The sequence below is a fragment of the Platichthys flesus genome, chromosome 16 (assembly GCF_949316205.1).
Source record: "Platichthys flesus chromosome 16, fPlaFle2.1, whole genome shotgun sequence".
NCBI classification, from domain to species: Eukaryota; Metazoa; Chordata; class Actinopteri; order Pleuronectiformes; family Pleuronectidae; genus Platichthys; species Platichthys flesus.
Genome location: NC_084960.1, coordinates 3237080 through 3256362, shown reverse-complemented (window position 1 = coordinate 3256362; position 19283 = coordinate 3237080). Strand labels below are relative to the sequence as shown.

At 46.8% G+C, this 19283-nt stretch overlaps 2 protein-coding genes across 4 annotated transcripts; one reads left to right on the top strand and one right to left on the bottom strand.

Annotated features, from left to right (window-relative positions):
- Window positions 1-482: 482 nt before the first annotated feature.
- tefb (TEF transcription factor, PAR bZIP family member b) lies at window positions 483-9490 on the top strand. 2 transcript variants are annotated; one of them, XM_062407795.1, is made up of 4 exons: window positions 483-770; window positions 4807-5439; window positions 5630-5832; window positions 5960-9490. In XM_062407795.1, exons 1-4 carry the CDS (start codon window positions 668-670, stop codon window positions 6173-6175), a joined length of 1155 nt encoding a protein of 384 aa, XP_062263779.1. In that variant the 5' UTR covers window positions 483-667; the 3' UTR covers window positions 6176-9490. The 2 variants fall into 2 exon arrangements, with proteins under 2 accessions (XP_062263779.1, XP_062263778.1); XM_062407794.1 differs by lacking the exon at window positions 483-770 and adding an exon at window positions 3513-4245.
- A 1191-nt stretch (window positions 9491-10681) lies between these two features.
- Window positions 10682-18683, bottom strand: LOC133970748 (protein Tob2). 2 transcript variants are annotated; one of them, XM_062407793.1, is made up of 3 exons: window positions 18434-18683; window positions 15582-15623; window positions 10682-15503 (listed from the first exon to the last, which is right to left on the bottom strand). In XM_062407793.1, exon 3 carries the CDS (start codon window positions 15448-15450, stop codon window positions 14239-14241), a length of 1212 nt encoding a protein of 403 aa, XP_062263777.1. In that variant the 5' UTR covers window positions 15451-15503; window positions 15582-15623; window positions 18434-18683; the 3' UTR covers window positions 10682-14238. The 2 variants fall into 2 exon arrangements, with proteins under 2 accessions (XP_062263777.1, XP_062263776.1); XM_062407792.1 differs by having other exon boundaries at window positions 10682-15623; window positions 18434-18682.
- Between the last annotated feature and the right edge of the window lie 600 nt (window positions 18684-19283).

Genomic DNA, 19283 nt, shown 5'->3' with positions numbered 1-19283 from the left:
CATTTTCATAACGTATCCCACACTTGCCCAGATAATACAGTATATATGCATATGTCTATGTCAATATCTCCTTATACATAATACACAAATACATTCTCAGTGTTTAGATTAAATAATACACAATAAATAATCACTCAATCAAATCCAGAAAGTAATTGAATCGATGAAATGAGAAAAAATGAAAAAGATTCTCGGGTTCATCAGGTTTGTTTTCAAAATGCTCCATCATCTTCTGGTGCAGTTCCTAATCATGTCGTTAGGTGGCGCGCGCCCGCTCGTACCTTCCCTCCCCTCTGTACCGCACGTGCTGCCTTGCTGGGGGCTCAATGTGCTGCACGCGCTTGTTGTTTTGGACCTGTACCTCCAGAACCCGCCCCCTGCTCTGTGATTGGCTCCACGGTGTGACTGGCGTGTGCATCAGCCAATCATCGAGGTGCGTGGGTTTATTAGAGTGCTTATTAGTGTTTGGACACATGCGAGAGTCCCCGTGAGGACAAGACCTGAGAAGTTAGAGACACAGAACTCACTCACACACAGAGACTGACACACTGTTTCACACACTGTCTCACACACAGAAACACACACTGTCACAGTTCGAGTCCTCCTCTCTCAGCTGGTAAGGGGCCTGCAGACACCAGGAGACACTTCCACGGCTCCACCGTCCATCATGTCCACAAACCAGATCTTCCTCGGGGACAGGAGCGATGTCCCCGACCTCCTCAAGTCTCTGGCGGACTATCCTTTCTCCTTCCCCGCGTTTGATGACACAGGTAAGAAGAAACCACTTGTTGACGCTTTTTAGAATAAACTGTTATAATCAAAAGTACAAGTACACTGATGTGAGTAGTTCTTCGAGAGCCCTTTGAGGTACTTGTGCATGTGTAGTATCACCTTTGTTCTACCTTATTTGTACTTCAATACAGTTATTGTCATACCAGTCAGACTATAAGATACTTCATTAATCCTGAAGGAAGTTCTCAGAGTAACAGTACAATACACAACAGAGTACAACAAGTATTAAGAATAAAGATAGAAGTGAAAATAACAAACTACAATAATAAACTTTATTTTTAGTTTCAAAACACAGTTACAAGGGGCTATACAAGAAAGAGAATACAATAGGAAACAGTTAAACATAAGTATTTTAACTTACAAGGTATGTTATACATAAATGCTAAGTTATAACAAAGGATCAAATATTCTACAAAGGTAAATATTGCAGTACATTTATGTGAGTAGTTACTGTTCTACATATAGATTTTACACTTGTACAGTACTTAGAATACTGCATATATGTGTGTTTGTAATACTAAAAAGGGGCTAAATACATTTCTATCACGCAGAAATAGAAAATATATGTATACAGATTAAAATAATTAGTTACAAGTGAGACTGATAGTAATATCTAAAGATGGGGGGGGCGCCTGTATGTTGAAGTGACCCAGTGTTCAGCAACATGTCCGACTGTCCTGAGGAGCAGAAACGTGCACAGACGCTGAGAAGCAGTGAGGTGCATCATGTGTCTGTAGGTCCGTGTCTGTGCTGCTCCTCTGCACAGTCACAACACAGCAGCCTGATGCAACAACACTGAAACAGCCCTCACGCAGGGTTTCATCACATCATTAGCTTCTCCGTGCTCTCACTGCCTCATGCACACCGTCCGCGGAATTGAATCTGCACTCCCATGTCTCTGCATGCTTTGTGCAGGTGTCAACAGAAACACGTTTGCATCGGTCTCTGGTCGAGATGTATGCCAGGACTTTAAGTTATTCTAGTTCTGCCTAGGTCTGGTCACAACCAGCTTCTATGCATAGCACCACATGTTGCTAACTTACTTTCATACGTTCTTTGGCTCTTTGTCACCACCCGGCTGGAGGCTGGATAAAGGTTGGGAAGAACACGCCTGAGTTTTAACTACCTCAGTTTATTTTGAAGAATTGTATGTAGACTTCAGATTATAACCATATGCTGTGGAAACCTGTTGGATCCAAAGTTGCGATAAGTTGTTGTAGAAATTCAGTTTTTAACCATTATCTTCACATAGCAAGGTCAAAGGTCAGGTTCAGCTTCAGAACAGCGGCTTATTATTATTGTATTTCTGGACTGACCGCAATCAATAATGTTCATATTCTCCCCCGATATTTGTTTTTGCAACTTTCCCTTCATGTCTTGCCTTAAAGCTACATTCAGTTAATCTGTCACTGACATCAATCATCATGTGAACAGCACCAGCAGATCAATAATCACGTTTTTCTCCCTGTGATCATGTCTCACAATGTCAGAGGAGAGTTGAGTCGTTGTTATCCCTGCAGGTTGTTGTGCTGCATGTTGTCACTCGCCGCACTCTCTGTGTTGTGTGTCTGTGAGAAGGCAGAGCTCCTCCTGCTGTGGACAGGACACGGAAGTAACGCTGCAGGGACGTGCTGTTCAAATTCTGTTGATCTGCTTCCCTATGTAAATATATGGGAAGGCGTAGAGTACACAGCATATAAGTAATCGGTTAAGAGTACATGGGTAGTAACCTGCGGTGTGTGATTGTAGTGCAAACAGGAGTTGTGGCTAATGTGCAGATAATGTGCAGTTGTGACAGAAATGTGCATCCACATCAGTTTGATTAAAATCAGCTCATGCATATGGTTCAGAATCTACTGTTAGAACAAAAACCTGCATCGCTCTGCTGTCTATTATCTGTCAACACCTCACTGTGAAGGTGAAAGACACTGATGGCACTTATTGCACTGTTAGTTTAGATAGGCGTGGGTGTTTATATATATGTTTGTGTGTGTGTGTATGTGTGTGTGTGTTTGTTGTTGTTGCAGGAGTGTGACACATTGTTTACTGCTGAAGGAGTTTCAAAAAAAGAAAAAGAGATGAAGGGTGACCGGGTTTCTCGGTTTGAACATCGTGTTCCTGAACCCAAACATCCTGCCGAAGAGAGAGAGAGAGAGAGCGAGAGAGAGAGAGAGAGAAGCGGAGGGAGGGAGAGAGTGAGAGAGAGAGAGAGGAGACGGAGAAGAGTGCGAGAGAGGGAAAAAGAGGAGGGAGAGAGAGAGAAGACAGGGAAGAGTGAGAGAGAGAGAAGAGAGGGAGCGACACAGAGAGAGAGAGGGTCTCGTGCAGCACATCAGCGCGTGCATGCAAACGTGGGGTGACCTATTGTTTGGCATCACAAGCGTTGGGATGTGATTAATAACAGCTAATGAGAACGTAACGTTCTAATGATTAATGACACAATGAGGAACAGTGACGTATTGGAAATAAAGATCAAAGCTTCACTTGACCTTTAAAACACACATAGGTGTTAATGTCATTATTTACAGATCACTCTGTTCTCCTGCAGAGCGATGCGCGCGTGCACGCTCGAGCCTGTCTTGGCCCGCACGTGCTTCCACGCCCCTAAACAGTCTGTACTTTCACGTGAGGGGGGGGGGGGGGGGGGGGGGCACGTGTTTGGCCACGAGTGCCTTCCTGAGGGCGGGGCGTGAGTCTGTGAGAGAGAGAGAGAGAGAGAGAGAGAGAGAGAGAGAGAGAGAGAGAGAGAGAGAGAGAGAGAGAGAGAGAGAGAGAGAGAGAGAGAGAGAGAGAGAGAGAGACTGTGTGTGTGTGTGTGAATGTTTGTGTGTCCTTTGCAATATTTGGGCTGCATGTGTTCTTATTGTGCGCGTGCACGAACAGACCGTGTTCCTCCGTGTGCGCGTGCACAGTTTGAACAGTCGCTGAAGTACAACTACACAAATAAACCGCCGCGTGCACGTACACTCGCGTAGCCGCCGAAATACATATTCCAGTGCCCCCTAAACCGACAGCCAATCAGCGTGCACTATCCTACGAGTGGGCGGGGCGTGTGTCTCATGAATATCCAGCAGGAGCGCGCGGTGTGCGCGTAGATCCGCGGGGTCGAGAGTAGTGTTGTGTTGTGTTCTGTTGTGTGTTCGCGCCTGAGAAGCGGTGAGTTTCACACACGGGCCCTGGACGGAGAGACAGCGTGAAGTTCCCCCGGTGCAGGAGACAGCAGCTCCCGGTAAAGCTCTTTTGGATCACCGCCCCCCCCACCCACCCACCCATCCACCCCCCGGTGCGCGCACGGAGCTCAGCCGCGGACAATGCCTGGCAAGGCTGCGGTGGCAGTGGCGCCTCAGCCCCGTGCCAACGTCGTGCGGGTGGCACCGCAGAAGTCGTTTCCGTTTGTTTTGAAGAAGATCATGGACATCCCCCCCCCGAACATCCTGGAGGAGGGGGACGACGGTAAGATCAAGACAAGCTGCTCTCAGTGCTCTCCCCCCCCCCATGCATCAGGTGCACGCGTGCAATCCATAATCGATAATCAGGTCTGCGCTCGGGTGAAAGATCCGCTGCGGTTCGGTTCTGCGGGATCTGAACGCACGCGCCATGTGTTGGTTCGAGGCTCCGAGGAAGAAACAAAAGAACAAGAAGTTCTCAGTCCGCTGCTCTGCAAACATCTCACTTACACTGCAAACACAAACACACTCACTGGGTTTCGGTCACATACACACATTGGTTCACTGATATGTAGTGTGTGTGTGTGTGTGTGTATGGGGGGGAGGGGCTGTTGTGTTTTGGGGTCCATGTGCAGAACAAGCACGAGACTCGGTGACGCCCCCTCCCCTGTCTGTTATTTATCTGTCAAACTCACTGCTTCTTTGTCTGTGACCCATCTTTGTTTTCACATTTTCCCACAGTGAATTAATTCGATTTTTTCTTATGCATATTTATATTTCTGTGTGTACATTCGACAGTGTGTGAGTCCAAGTGTTAAAATCCTCTTCCCTCTTCTCATTGTTTCAGAAATAGAGAAGGAGAAGCTCTGCTCAACTGAGGAAGTGGAAGGAGACGGGGCAGAGTCAGCCAGTGCTGGTGGAGGTTCTCGAGGAGGAGGAGCTGGTGGCGGCGGTGGCGGAGGAGGAGGAGGAGGCGTGTCAGCCTCCCTGACCCCTGCCATTTGGGATAAGACCATTCCCTATGATGGGGAGACATTCCACCTGGAGTACATGGACCTGGACGAGTTCCTCCTGGAGAACGGCATCCCCGTCAGCCTGGAGAACGGCCTGCAGAAGACGCTGACCTCCGTGGAGGGCAAAGGCAAATCCAGCGCCAAGGTGGCTGCTCCTGCTGCCACTGTTGTTGCTGCTACTCCTCCTCCTGCTGCTCCTCCTGCTGCTGCTGCTGCTTCTGCAGCTCCTGCTGCTGCTTCAGCCTCAGCATCCTCCCCCTCTGCCTCCAGAGCCACCTCCACTGTCACCTCAGAACCAGAGGAAACGGTGACGATCACCACTTTACAACCAGCTAAACTAGAGGAAGAGGAGGAGGAGGAAGAAGAAGAGGAGGAAGAGGAGGAAGAGGAGGAGGAAGAAGAAGATGAGGAAGGACAAGAAGAGGAATCTCAGTTTGAGGAGGCAGAAGAGAAGGAGAAGAAACCAGGTGAGTCATTTAGATTAGTAGAGGTTAATATTAATTGAACATATGGATGGGTTTCACTGCAGGTTTGTGATTTTCAATTCCTCTTAATTAATGATTTCAATTAACTCAGTGTTTTTTTTTATGATCCTTTCCATTAAACCCATTACAATTAGATAAATGGTCTCCTCCTCTCCCCCCCCTGCACCTGTAGAGCGCAGCACGCCCTCCCCCATTGACCCAGATGCACTTGAGGTGGACATCAACTTCCAGCCGGACCCCACAGACCTGGTCCTGTCCAGCGTTCCGGGAGGAGAACTGTTCAACCCTCGCAAACACAAGTTCTCAGACCAGGAGCTGAAGCCGCAGCCGATGATCAAGAAGGCCAAGAAGGTGTTTGTTCCTGATGAACACAAGGTGTGTGTGTGTGTGTGTGTAGTGATCTGATGCTACGACAAGATCAAAATACATAGTGGCTGCACAGTTTCTCCAGTATGCTTCCTCTCCTTCACCTCTAATATCCCCCCCCCCTCCCCCTCCTCAGGATGATAGGTACTGGTCCAGGAGAAAGAAGAACAACCTGGCGGCGAAGCGCTCCCGTGACGCGCGGCGGCTGAAGGAGAACCAGATCACGGTGCGCGCCTCCTTCCTGGAGCGGGAGAACGCGGCGCTGAGGCAGCAGGTGGCCGAGATGCGGAAGGACTGCGGCCGCTGCAAGAACATCCTGGCCCGGTACGAGGCGAAGTACGGCCCGCTGTAGACCGGTCCCAACAGAACCCGTGAGGTGTCACTGAGACAAGAGCAGAAGTCCCTTCCCCGCAAAATTCAACACAGACACAAATACCAAGGCAATCTCAATTTGCACTTTTGTCTTTGCTGGCCACCAGTCACTGTGTTCTGTGCTCCAGTTGTTGATTTCAACCTGATGCTGGTGTTTTGGATACACACTGGCAGGCAGTGAGGCATGATGGGAGCGGTGGTCACAGGACGGCCTGTGGAGAGCGCCTGGCTCCTTCACTCGGTGTGTGATTGTGGAAACTCCCGAAGGTCACACACACACACACACACAGAGGTCGAGGTCTATTCAGAGAAGTTGGGGAATAAGAGAAAGAGCAGGCTGGTACAAAAGAGTCACACGTTTTTTTGGGAAAAACGTCCGACACACACACACTTCCGTTTCCCTCACTACACAGCAGCTCTACTTAGAGGACCAAAGCATGAGTAGCGTCAGTCAGAAGTCGTGTATTTAGAAAAGGGGCACGCGATCCCTCACGTTTCCTTGTGTTGCACTTACGTTTGTGTCTGTGCTTCCTTTAAAATGCTCCAGCTGAGGCTCAGAGGAGAGGGACACATGAAAACATGCATTCAGGAGCAGGAGGTGGAAGAGAGGGAGAGAGACGAGTCAAAGAGCTCAGGTCAGCAGAGAAGGAGAGGAGGAGGAGGAGGAGGAGGTGGCGAGATTCATTCCCTCTTGTAATCCACATCTGCACACACACACACATAAAGCCGTTTAACAAAGAACTTTGTATATATGTTCATCTACCAGCGCCACATACAAACGTGTGTGAATCAGTGTGTAATCCATTTTTGCACCTTTTCTTAAACGGCAGTTGTGTAAAGGTTTCTCGTGGCTGCAGGTCTTTGACCTTATTCACCACAGTGGGAGACTTGGTAGCTCAAAAAACAAAAACATGCATGACCTTCAGTTTAAAGCTACTGTTTCCTTTTCTACTGACCTCAGATCAGCTTCCAGAGCCTCACACTATATTTTACTACAGAAGACAGATCTGGGGTGACGGTGGTTTTACGAGGGTAGTGAAGGAGAGTCTGGGTTTTTTGCGGTAGTTTCCGGTTTTGCGCACAAAGGCGAACGATTGATCTCCAGGTTCCTCACCGCTGGAGGGGTACAGTCATATATAGGGATGTTTATTATACTGCACACTGCAAGTAGAGGGCGCTAGAGCCACTGCCTCTGACGGCTGGATGGATTTAAAAAAACAAACATTTAGCCAGTTCCAAGGTGGACTGCTTCTAAATCTTGTAATTAAACGATTGTCTCACGGTCTTTATTTCCTACGACAGGAATCCAGACTGTGTCTTTATTAACCCAATACTATTCCTTATATCTGCCAAATAGTCAATGAGTGCTGTATTTATTCTGATGGTAATAATGCATCTGTTGATTGTGATGTACAGTCAGATTATTCCATTTCCTTTTGAGAGTCTATACCTACATTGATGAAACCAATGACGAAGCAGGGATTTAAATGGGTAAACTGTGCTTTTGGATATTTATTTTGAAAAACAGATTTATATCGTTACAAAGGTTTTTACGTACAGTGAGTGTCTGAACAGCAAAAGGACCAGACACACTCTTATTTACCTCATCCAACACCTCTTTATTTAGAATGGGTACAGGTTGAGCAGGGCTGCAGGGAGGAGGAAGTAGAGAGCACATACAAAGCAGCTCAGCTCCTATTTGGCAAAACCTCGAAATCCCACTTCAAGGTTGTTTTTTGGCCAAAGTGGTTGAGTTTGTGTTTGGATCAGCAAATACATCACAGACTGTTACGGGACTTTATATCTCAAGTTACTTGGACTGATGCAGTTGTTGTGGTCGGTCGGCTCGTGCTCGTAACCGCCATAAACTTGTGAAGGAAAATAAAAATGGCAATAATACTCTTGTTATGTAATGCTCGTTTAATATCAGTGATGATGTGTGTAGACGTTGCTATGATGTACTAAATAAAAATGCCCCTACGTCCTTCGTGCTTCCAGTTTAGATCCTCTGTAGTCCAGGATCCTAATGCATGAAACCCAGTAAACTTGTGTTTTTTTTATTCTTGACTATTATACACCAAGTGTACTTACGTCTGTAAACCATCACTGAAAACTGGGAGTGTTTTTGGATGGTCGGGCTGATGGCCTGTTGTACAGTTCTGTCAGAAGTGAACATCTCCGCTCCGATGTTGTGTGTTTGTAGCTCGTGTGCCAGCGTGTGCAGCCAGCGCTCGACCTCCAGGGGAACACGAGCTGGAATCAGCTTCTTTCGATCACTGTGTGGATTGTTTAGCTCTCGACTTCGGATCGATCTAGATCTAGATACACTGGATCAGTTGGTGCTTCTGCGTCTTAAGAAGTAGTTCCTGTGTTTCAGTTTCCAGACGGTGTAGAACTAACTGATGCCTGTCATTTATTTACAAACTGGACATCGACTGCATTGTCCCGTTTCCACACCAGTAGAGTTAATGGATGCAAAACTTTGAGATTGAAATGTTCTGCATCAGGCCGACTGAGGGAACTGGCCAATGGAGCCTTTTTAGGAGGCAATAAATCCAGATCTTTTATGGTACAGCATTCAGTGTTTAGCAATTTTACTGATGCAAAGTTCCTCATGAAACTGGCTTGTAATCGCTGCTCGTTAGGGTTCAGTGGGTCGCAGGTTCGGCTGCAAACATGCCAGCCTGCGGTGATAACTGGGAATACCGAGAGCAGTGGTTTAGACCTGCAGATGTAGACGTGTCTCCACCTTCAGACGATGTTACAGAGTTTTAATCCTTTAAACAGCAGCTTTGTTTCAGGTGTTTTATTCCATCTGTTAAAAAAGATCAAGTATCAGTCACACTCCAGAGTTATAATAAATGTCTTTCTATCAAAATCTGAATAAAAACAATTCAGCATCGCACATTAAAAAAACGTGAAAAAAAAACTGCCAAAAGATAGTGCTGTTCTTTTCTTTGCCTCTAGCTGGCGCTAGCACTGGCACATCTGAAGGTCTGAAACTGTTGGAATTGGCTTCAGGTGCTTTTCGCATCACTGACACTTTTCTTCTATACTTGCTAGTCAAGGTAGCTACAATAAAAAACAAAGGAAAATATTTAAACGTCTCTTGAAAACGTTTTTTAAAGTTTTGTTATGTGATATTTTGCTTTATTTTCCTCTTTTTATATAAAGATGTGTTTTTGTTGGGTGTTTTTGTATCGTGCTAACCTTGTATAGGATACATGCGGCTGCAGTGCCATGTCCTGACTGTATCTTGTACCATGAATATGAAATAAATTGGTATTTAATGACATTTGGGCTCCGGTGTCTTCATGGTGTGTCTGAACTAGGACGTGAACACGGTGCCGAGGCACAACGAAACAATGGTGCATCAGAAGCTGAGCAACTTCCTCATCCTCGTTGTAAACAACACACAGAGTGCACATGTACACACACACAGACACACACAATGGGATTTAGTTTTCGTTGTTCCTCGCTGTCCCTTTGTTGTCCTGCTGCACATCAGTATTCCACAGGAGTAGGAGATGTTGCATAATGATCACAGCAACACACGGGAGCAGCATTGCGTAACAGCAGCAGCCTCAAAGAGCAGCGGGATGGGTGGGTGTGTATTCGTGTGTGTGTGTGTGTGTGTGTGTGTGTGGGTGTGGGTGTGTGGGGAGGATGGAGAGAGGGAAGCAAGGGAGGGGCTCTGGGAAGCAGGACGGGGGGACAAGGAGAAGAAAGGATCGAGTGGATTGAAGGATGAAGGAGATGGGAGAGAAAAGGATGCTGACGAGAGAGTGAGGGAAGAGCCGGGTTGAAGGAGAATGGGAAGGATGAGGGGTGCGGGGGGGGGGGGGGGGGCAAAGAAGATGGTAAGGGGATGGACAGAGAAAGATGGAGAAGAGGGATGCAGCTGTAGACATGTGAGCAGGAGGAGGAGGAGGAGGAGGGGTGGATGCAGCGAGTGGGCGATGGAGAAGTAGAAGACGAACCAAGGAGGAGACCAGCCGCGCATGTTAATGTCACACGTCTCCATGTCACTATAAGAAGCACAGCCCTGCTTCACACAGACACACAGACAAACACACAGACAGACACACACACACACACACAGACAGCTGGATGATGAAACATGAAGTAATATCTGCCGGGATGGGTCCAGCTCAGGAAGCTGGTGAGCAATCTGGCTCCTCACCGTTTGAGAATTTCATCTTTGCTTTGAATTATTGATCAAAACATCACTTGAATTTATTTACTGGGAGAGGAGGACACGCTGCTCCGGCATTTTCCATCTGAGGCTTTTCATGGGAACATGGGGAGAGAGAGGGGGGGTTGGGTCTGCTTTTTCAAAATCTTTGATCTGCAACATGGTCAACATTAATTGAATGTGACGCACGTATAGAAGAGTAGGGGAGGGGGGGGGGGGAGATTTTATCTAAGACGAGGCCGAAGATTCACTCTCATGCAGCCCAGAAACAATGAGGACGACACAATTAGCTTATTTTCCATGCTTATTTTCGCCAATCTGTTTTTATTACAAACTTAAAAAAGAATCTGATACAATAAGAAAAACTGCAATAGTCACTCCCCCCATTCCTGAGGGGGGCAGCACAGAAAACAGGTCATTGCATTTCAGTAGTGAAAGATTCATTACACATCTACAGCGTGTACAGATCTGATACAAAATAGGAAAAATAATAAAATACAGGCAGGAAAGAAAAGCAATATATTTATACATCTTCTGAACTTTTTAATTATATCCATTTATTCTTAAATGTTAAATCTTACATAGAAAATAAACTTCTTTTATGACAATGAAATTCTCCAAAGTGCAAAATAAAACGCACACATCGATATTGAGCAAAAGGACATCAGAATACAAAATTCTTGTTTTCCCCACTTCGTAAATGATCAACCCTGATTGTAGAACAGCCCGTGTTTCCAGTGTAAGAGAACACTTGATTTGTGGCAAGTGAGAAATGAAGTCTTATCTCCTCCAGAAACCAGCTTTTACACATCTCTCACCTCAAGAGCCAGATCGGAGGAGAATTAGTGACAAGACCCCGAATAATCTGACACATGGGGAAGAGAAGGGACATTGCTGACCCCCCCCCCCCCCCCCAACCACAAGACTTTTAAACACACAATAAGAGAAGCACTTCACTCGGTTTGTTTCACGCAGGCCTTCTCAACCAGGGTTGACTTATATCAGAATCTCAATCCGAGCACATTCATTTCCACCGTTTTTCCAAACCTGACGTTAACACTGTCTTCCTATTGAAGAGAAATACATATATTGATTATATTCTTTCCCCAGGGTGCAGAGAGAGGTAGAAACCCCTTGAATCTTTCAGGGTAATTTTTAACTTATGGCGTTACATTGCACTAGAGAAGGGTGAGCATCTGTGTAAGCAAAGACAGTCTGGGATATGGCTATAGTATCAGGACCAGAGGACCAGGCTGGGGGGGAGGGGGAGGGAAAAACAACAGATGTGATAAAGTAGAGTTTGTTGGGAAATTAAATATGAAGACTGCAATTAAATAAATACGTGAGTAACACTTAAAGAAAGAAAGAGAAATCCACGGAGGATGTGTGGGGGGGGGAATCACTGTCAGTGTTTTTAAATAACAACTTTTAACAACATGAAATGCAATTAGTTTACATGACGAGGAGGGGGTTGTGGGGGGGATATTGCGAATCAAATGAATTTGAAACGTAACGATTTTTGGTTTGGATGAACTGCCTGTGGGGATATTGTCGCCATCTTTTCCTACACAAACCCACTGTAAACATTCGTGCCTTTAAACTCCAAACCCAACTTGAAGAATGAATACATTTACCCGTCTTTATTAGACAAATGCTTACATGATACAATAAACATTCAATACTTTATTCTGTACATCTTTATTTTTTTTCCTCAGTTTGCATATATATTCACGTTATCTTCTGAAAAAATAACCTCGGCGTGTAAGAAACTAAACAAAGAATCTCAACATAAGAACTTTTTTTATATACACATATTCCTGGACTGCAGTCATCTCTTACTCATACAAATGCAAGTGAGAATTTGCACACAAAAAAACAAAAATATAGAAATATCGGAAATAAATTACAAAACAAAGTTAGAAATTCTTCTTTCCCTCACAGCCACATTTACAGAGACTCCCTACATATATATATATATATCCCCTTAAAAAAGAAAAGAAATATTCCATGCATATGACAAGCTGTGACATCGCAATACCAGTGTGAGCACAAGTCAAGGGTCCTGGGGTCATTTAAAAAAAACATGGACACAAGGAAAACACTTAAATCAACGGACAGGACTGACAGCATCTCCACACCGGCGTGATGCATTTAAATACAAATCTAGTTTGTGTTTCGATCTCTAAAGCGTTTCACGACCGCTGGATCCAAAGTGTCTTAATCAACCAGGAGGGCAAAGGAATGGTTTGTAGGAGACACAGAGCATCAGAAGCCCAATAATAAAGTGCTGGACAGCTCAAATGGACAGGTGGGAGGGAGGGGGGGGGGGGGGGGGACACGGACCCGACTGGTTCACAGACGTTAGAAACAACAGACCTCCAGTGATCTGATGAGCCATCCGATAAAGCAACGAAAGCCACACGTCAATAACGAACATTCATCTTTGCATCTTGGTTCACTTCACCGCAACTGGAAAAAGAAAAGAAAAAAGAAACTGAGCCACCCGAGCTGTAGGATTCTGTTTTCTCCTTTGTAGCAGCCGGAGAAGCAGAGATCACTGAAGAATTTCAAGAGGAGGGAGAGAATAGTGTGAGCCTTTGGCTTCAATACCATTTAAGCTCACCATCAACGTGCTCTGGGTTCTAACGTGTCGCTCTCTAAGCCAAAACACGCTGGACGCCGCCGAGGCAACAGAACCCCGGAGCCGCTGCTCGCCCTCTCATTTCCTCCCGTCATCCCTCGCTCCTCTCATGCAGAGGAAAACCTCTCCTTCACAGTCAAAGTCATGCTTAGCCATTTATCACGATCCCCCCTGCTGAGCTGCTGCTGCTGCATCCCCCCCCCCCTTCTCTCTCTGTTCACCTTCACACATTGCTGACTTGAATAGTGTGAATGTGAACATTTTCCTAAACGTTTGTTTACACGCACGTCCATTTGAATATGTATGAGACCATATCTTCACATCCCTGTCTGTATAACTGAGGTATCAGCACGTAGTTTGCCTTTCACATTCACCAACATTTCCCCTGACAGGTACAATACATTCCACTTCATTACTCCCCCTAACACACCAATGCTCCCTCTCTGCTCCCTCCCCGGCTCTCGCTTCATTTGAACCCTTGCCATGTACACACTCCAGCTGACGATAAACTGCTTTCAGAACACACCCGCTTACAACAGCTCAAAATATGCCTCTGCACGAGTGCGTTTCAAGGGTAATGGCCCCAACGCACAATCAGTGAGTCTCCTGATCACGCTAAGCCACAACAAAACAGAGCTGCACGCACAGAGACGGCAGAGCCCCTCTGTCCCTGTGCTTGAGGCAAGTAGGGCAGAGCAGCTCGCAGAGCAAAGTGCTGAGCTCTCCACAGCCCTCGTTCCCTGCAGGTCTTCGCCAGGTCCTGTTCCACAGCGTGACAGTGCAGTGCAAAATGGCGCTATACTAAAGCCGGGTCCATTAGACTACAAGTCAAGAAGAAAGAGGGAAAAAAAAAAAATAACTCTCTCGCATTAGAATTCAATGCAAAACAATAAACTTAAGAGATTGGGAAGGACTCGAAGTAGAAAGAACTCACCCTCACCCTCCACATCGAAGCCAACACAGGGAACGTGACGAGCAACAGCGAAGGAGAAAGGGGTGCGGGGGGGGGGGGGGGGGGGGTTAGAGGTCATGGACGAACAAAAACAATAAACCACATGAAGTACTCAGTAAATGAAATGAAAAATTGTAATCTTTGTAGTAAAACTAATTCTTAATTTGTATCAGTATTAGAACAATTTCTTAGAAAAACTGAAAACATCAGGAGCGTCTCCGTCCTAACACCAAACGACTCGTTAGAAATGAAGGCTTAGTTGGCCAGCACCACAGGCTGGAAGGACTGGCTGGGATATTGCAGGTTGTAGCCTCCTAAACCCTCCACAAACGGCGGCTTCTCTATGTAAGAGATTCCTCCGCTGCTGCTGATGATGCCCACGCTCTGGGGAGGAGGAGGGCTGGAGAAGGGGTCGAAGGAGGGATGGGTGTTGACAGTGTGGGGCGGCTGGAAAGGGCTGGCGTGAGGCTGCATGGGCTGGGAGTCGGCATCGAAGTAAAGCGGGCCCGGGGATCCTGGGTAGACAAATTCTTTGGCGTTGGGAGAGAGCTGGCTGGGGTTTGGACCGCCGAGGGAGTGCAAGGAGAGAGACAGCGGCTTGTGCTTGAGCAGCTCTGGCGGCGAGATGGTGGTGGGAGAGCGGGAGAGCATTCTCTGGGCCGGTGGTAGGACAACTCCAGAGCTGGCTGGCGACCCGGTCCCGGTGCACTTCTTCATCTTGGTTGAACCGAATTTAGTGGCGGCGAAGCTGGCGGTGGTGAAGGTGATGGGTTGAGGGCGGGCAGCGGGCAGAGCGGAGGGCGGCTGCTGAGCGGCGAGGTAGGGCAGCCCGCCGCTGGGAGGGGAGGGGGTAGAGGTGTTGGAGGAGTGGGCAGCCGGGTCGGTGGGTGTGCTGGAGCTGGGGTAGCTGAAGAGCCCGAGGCAGGACTGGGCAGACAGAGGGGTGGGAGAGCTGGAGTGCGATGACATCAGGGCAGGAGACGCCTGACTTCCAATTGGCACAAACACCTGAGCGTCTGGGTTGAAGCCCAGATTCTTGGCCTCCTCCATCTCTGCGTCTGCGTTCCCCTCTCTGATCCCCCCCTCGGCCCTCTCACCATCACAGCCGAGGCCGGGAGGATCCTCCAGGTAGAGCACCTTCACTGCGCCCTTCTCTCCGATCTGGTAGGACACCTCATACGGGTCAATCCACACGCTGAGCTGTGCAGGAACATTTGCACGCACCTCCTCTGTGTCCAGTCCACTTCTCTTGGCGGCCAACTCCACCACAGGGTCCCTCTGCGCTCCCAGGTGAATGCAGCGGAAGGCAGAACCCCGAAGAGGGGCTTCTGGGTACCAGTGTCCCTCAAAACGAGACACCAGTATCCTCTCCAGCTCCTCGCCAAACAGGTCAGCTCGACGCCGAGGCAGCTTGTTGTACAGGTAGGACACGATGAAGTTGAGGGCGACCTTCACTTCTAGATGCATGGCTGCACCGTCGTAGCGCCGTCTTGGGACCAAGGTGTTTCAATATGGTGGAGCTGACGGTGGAGAGATGAGACTATAAACACAGGTTCTCCTCTGGCTTACTGTGAAATGTACGATTCTGTTGGCGTCACCATGGAAAAGGCACCTTGAAGGCGAGGGCAGCGGGTGGCCGGCTGTGAAGAAGAAAACACAAGTCATTTAACTTGGCAGGGACCTGAGGATGGTTGTCTTTATGTCATTCAGCTGCAGACTGTTGATCACACTGGCTCATGGACACACACAAAGCTTCAGGCGAACAGGGGCAGGAAATAAATAAATAAACTTTCAGTGATTCTCATTGTTTTCACTTTTTTTTTTTTTCTATGTTGCATATTATGGTTTTCACACGACCTGTCATAATTATTAAAACAAGTACAAGATGGTGGTGGAGCAGTTAAATAAATATATCGGTTAAGCGAACACTTACATCAGCACAAAAATGGGTTTTAATTTGAAAATGTCACCAACTCAGCTGCAGCTTCTGGCTTCCACATTACTAGAGAGTGTTAGAGAACCTAAAACAGAGAAGTTTGTGTCTCAGTCTGGACGGGCAGACATGGAGAAGGTTCAGAAACGATGACACCAACAACCACATGGGGATTCGTCAGGCTCATATCACATGACCCCCAACCGACATTAGCCTTGTAGCTAGTAGCAGTTTAGACACAACACGGATCAATAAACAGCTTTTGTGCAGTTAATTCTGTATTTTACAAGGATACAACTGTTTCCATGCATGGCAGACGAGCTATTATATGAGCAATCTAATAAACAATCGAAAGCCTGGTAGTAGGAATGAAGCCTTGATTTATTTTGGCACGCTTCTGCTTCCGTACACCTTGAGCCTAGTAGTACACATCTGCAAATATGAGACCAGTGGAAATGTCCATGTTCCAACAGGATGTGGAACCAGCCCCGTCTGCACTGACCTGCAACTAAACCTGAATTTAGTCCAATTTATTGTGAAACGATTTTAAAGCCATTTAAATAGATTCACAGCATTCGGGGGCAAACCCAATATAATGTCTTCATAAGGAGTAATATTTCTAACAGTACAATATATGCATGGATGCTACGATTTACGTAGAAGGGAAAGTATTCTACTTAACTGAATATTTATGCTGTATCTGGTTTGTTAGAGGTTCACAGACTTATTTACTTATCCTCTATTTTTAGTGAGCAACACACAGCAATTACAAATGTTTAATGTTTTCTATTGGTCGGCTCTCACACCAGCAGGATGCGCTGATTGATGTAGCAGATGCTGTGTTGTGGGCTTCATAAATCCTTTATAATCTGAAAGCGATGTCACGCAGAGTGTTCTGCTTAATGCTGGAACACAGTCACAGGGGCCATGCATCCCCACGCAGAGTCATGCTTAATGGAGAGACTATATGCAAGAGGAAAACAACAACAACAACACAAGACTCCCTGAGGAAGACGTATAAAATGGCAGGACAGTTAATCGACTCCACAGAACACCATGTCCCACCATGCAGTGCGCACCACCATCCCCTCCCCCTCCGCACACACACAAACAATTCACTCACATTCCCTGCCAGATGGGGATTCAGTAGCTAAGATTAGAAAGGAAGCCTCTGATTAAAAGACAATTCTAGTGTTATTACAGATAAAGCTGCGGCAGCTGGACGCAGGGCCGAGGCAGCGACAGCCCAGGACGAGCTTTACATTTTCCTTTTGCATGAAAAAGGTGACATTGAGGGATAAGATGGGGGTTGGTTATGGGCTATAAATAGGAGCCCATTTTGCATCATCTGTGGTGCAAAATCCTCCCTGTGCCACCTGAGTTAAAGTGACTGAAGGAACGGATCCTCGGCCACAGGAGCATCCCCTGGCTCATCACCTGCTACAGCCATCACAACTCAAAACCATGGGTGCACACCAGAGCTAAGCTACCTCCAGCTTCTACTGCGTTCTGCTCCTCTCGTTACAAAAAGGCAACATACACAAGCTCCAATGTCATTCAATGACATAAGAGGGAGAACTCAGTGATAATGTGCAGATTTACTGCTTCGGGGGAGCGATTCCTTCATCTAAATCACAGACCCCTGCTTGGAATTTCATTAAAAAGCAGAAATCTGCCACGTCTCGCCTTGTTTGCATGTGCATCCTTCACCTGCATGAGAAGTTGCACGTGCACGTTTTGTCTCAACAAAACAAAAGCAACAGCAGGATGCACATTGCTGCTTTTGTTTACATGGACTCATTATGAGGGCTGGGAATGTGGCTGTGTGCTGCAAAGCATCCACAAGTCAGGTATTAACTGTTACAGCAGCAGGGCCACTGGGATCCCACAAGAAACACAAGACTCAATGCATAGATGGCCGCAGATTCCCAGTTAGAAATATTATAATTCTCTGAGCATCAGAAAGAGGCCTGACCATAAATGCAATAACCTCAGTGGAGGAGAAGATTAGGGATTGGTTGAATCCTGAATCTAGATATTCACACACTGAATTAGGAATATGTTGCAGATCCACCTGCTGGGTGATTAAACTAAACTGCATTGAAAAGGAGAGGGCATTAAAGCCGGTTTGCAGGAATTAAAAGCGGATACATCCTCCAAGGTTTGTGCTGACGAGGCTGTGGCTCTTCGGGCAGCAGGGGGTCTACCTGGGAATCACTGCCATATGTCAGTGGGGCAGGAGGGACAGGGGGGCTGACATGCAGGTGGAGGATCACCGTCGACTTTAAATTAACTGATTAGGGTAATTGAGCGAAGAGGAGAAGGAGAAGAGGAGGAGGACAGGAGGTGGAGAAGAGGAGGAGAGGAGGAGAGTCCATTGCTCAGCATAAACAACACGGTCACAGCGCATTTTAACGGACGAGCAAAGAGGGAACACCGGAGCACAGGACCGAGGGGTTGTCACCTGGCAGGCCGGTGATGGAGCTGTTAAACCCGGGTTGACCGCTCGCCACTCACCTCCTCTCACAGCCCGGCTCCTGCGTGCTCTCGGGTAAATCCCCCCCCCGTGTGCGGCCTCAGGTTCCCCGGAGGACTTGTCTCCTCAGAGCTTCGCCTCTCCACGGTTGTTGTGCGTGTTTAAAATGGCAGCTCCAGCTTTAATCTGCAGGTTCTTCTCCAGGAGCGTCAGGGAGACAGTCAGCGTGGAGGCTCCGCAGAAACTTTACTGTTTGACAACCCGGCGTATTTATACACTCGCCCACACCCCCGTGACGCCGGGCACTACTTTCGTCACCTTGTGTATGTGTGTGGGGGGGTGTGTTCGTGTATTTTACCGTTATGTATGATATAATAAATTATAACATGTTCTGCCATGTTATTATATTCTGTATCACTCCTTTTATCCATCAAAAACTAATTAAAAACAATTAAAAAAACTATTTAAAAAAACAAAACAAAAACAAATAAACAATACAAAATATGACTCCTACTTTCATCTTCTTTCTAGAAACTTAAATAAAAATTTTTAAATACACACGCGGATGTTCTCGTCCCGGATGTTCAATACCTGCCAGGCCCTAGTTTCTTTGGCGGAGGGACATTTGTATTTTCTGACGGTGCCGAACGCTTTGCTAAAAATATAAGCGGTGATAGCAACAGAGTTGCTATTGGCTGAGCTGGGGGAGGACCCGCACAGCAGCGTCTGCTCAGCCAATCACAGCAGCCGCACACACACATCAGAGGCTTGTGGGTAATGGTGTTCTTATCGCTTTAACCCTTTGTTGTGTATCAAAATACACAACATGAGTCAAAAGTTTGTATTTTCCATATCTTTGCAGTGAATGAATTTCATTTTTCAGTATTAAAG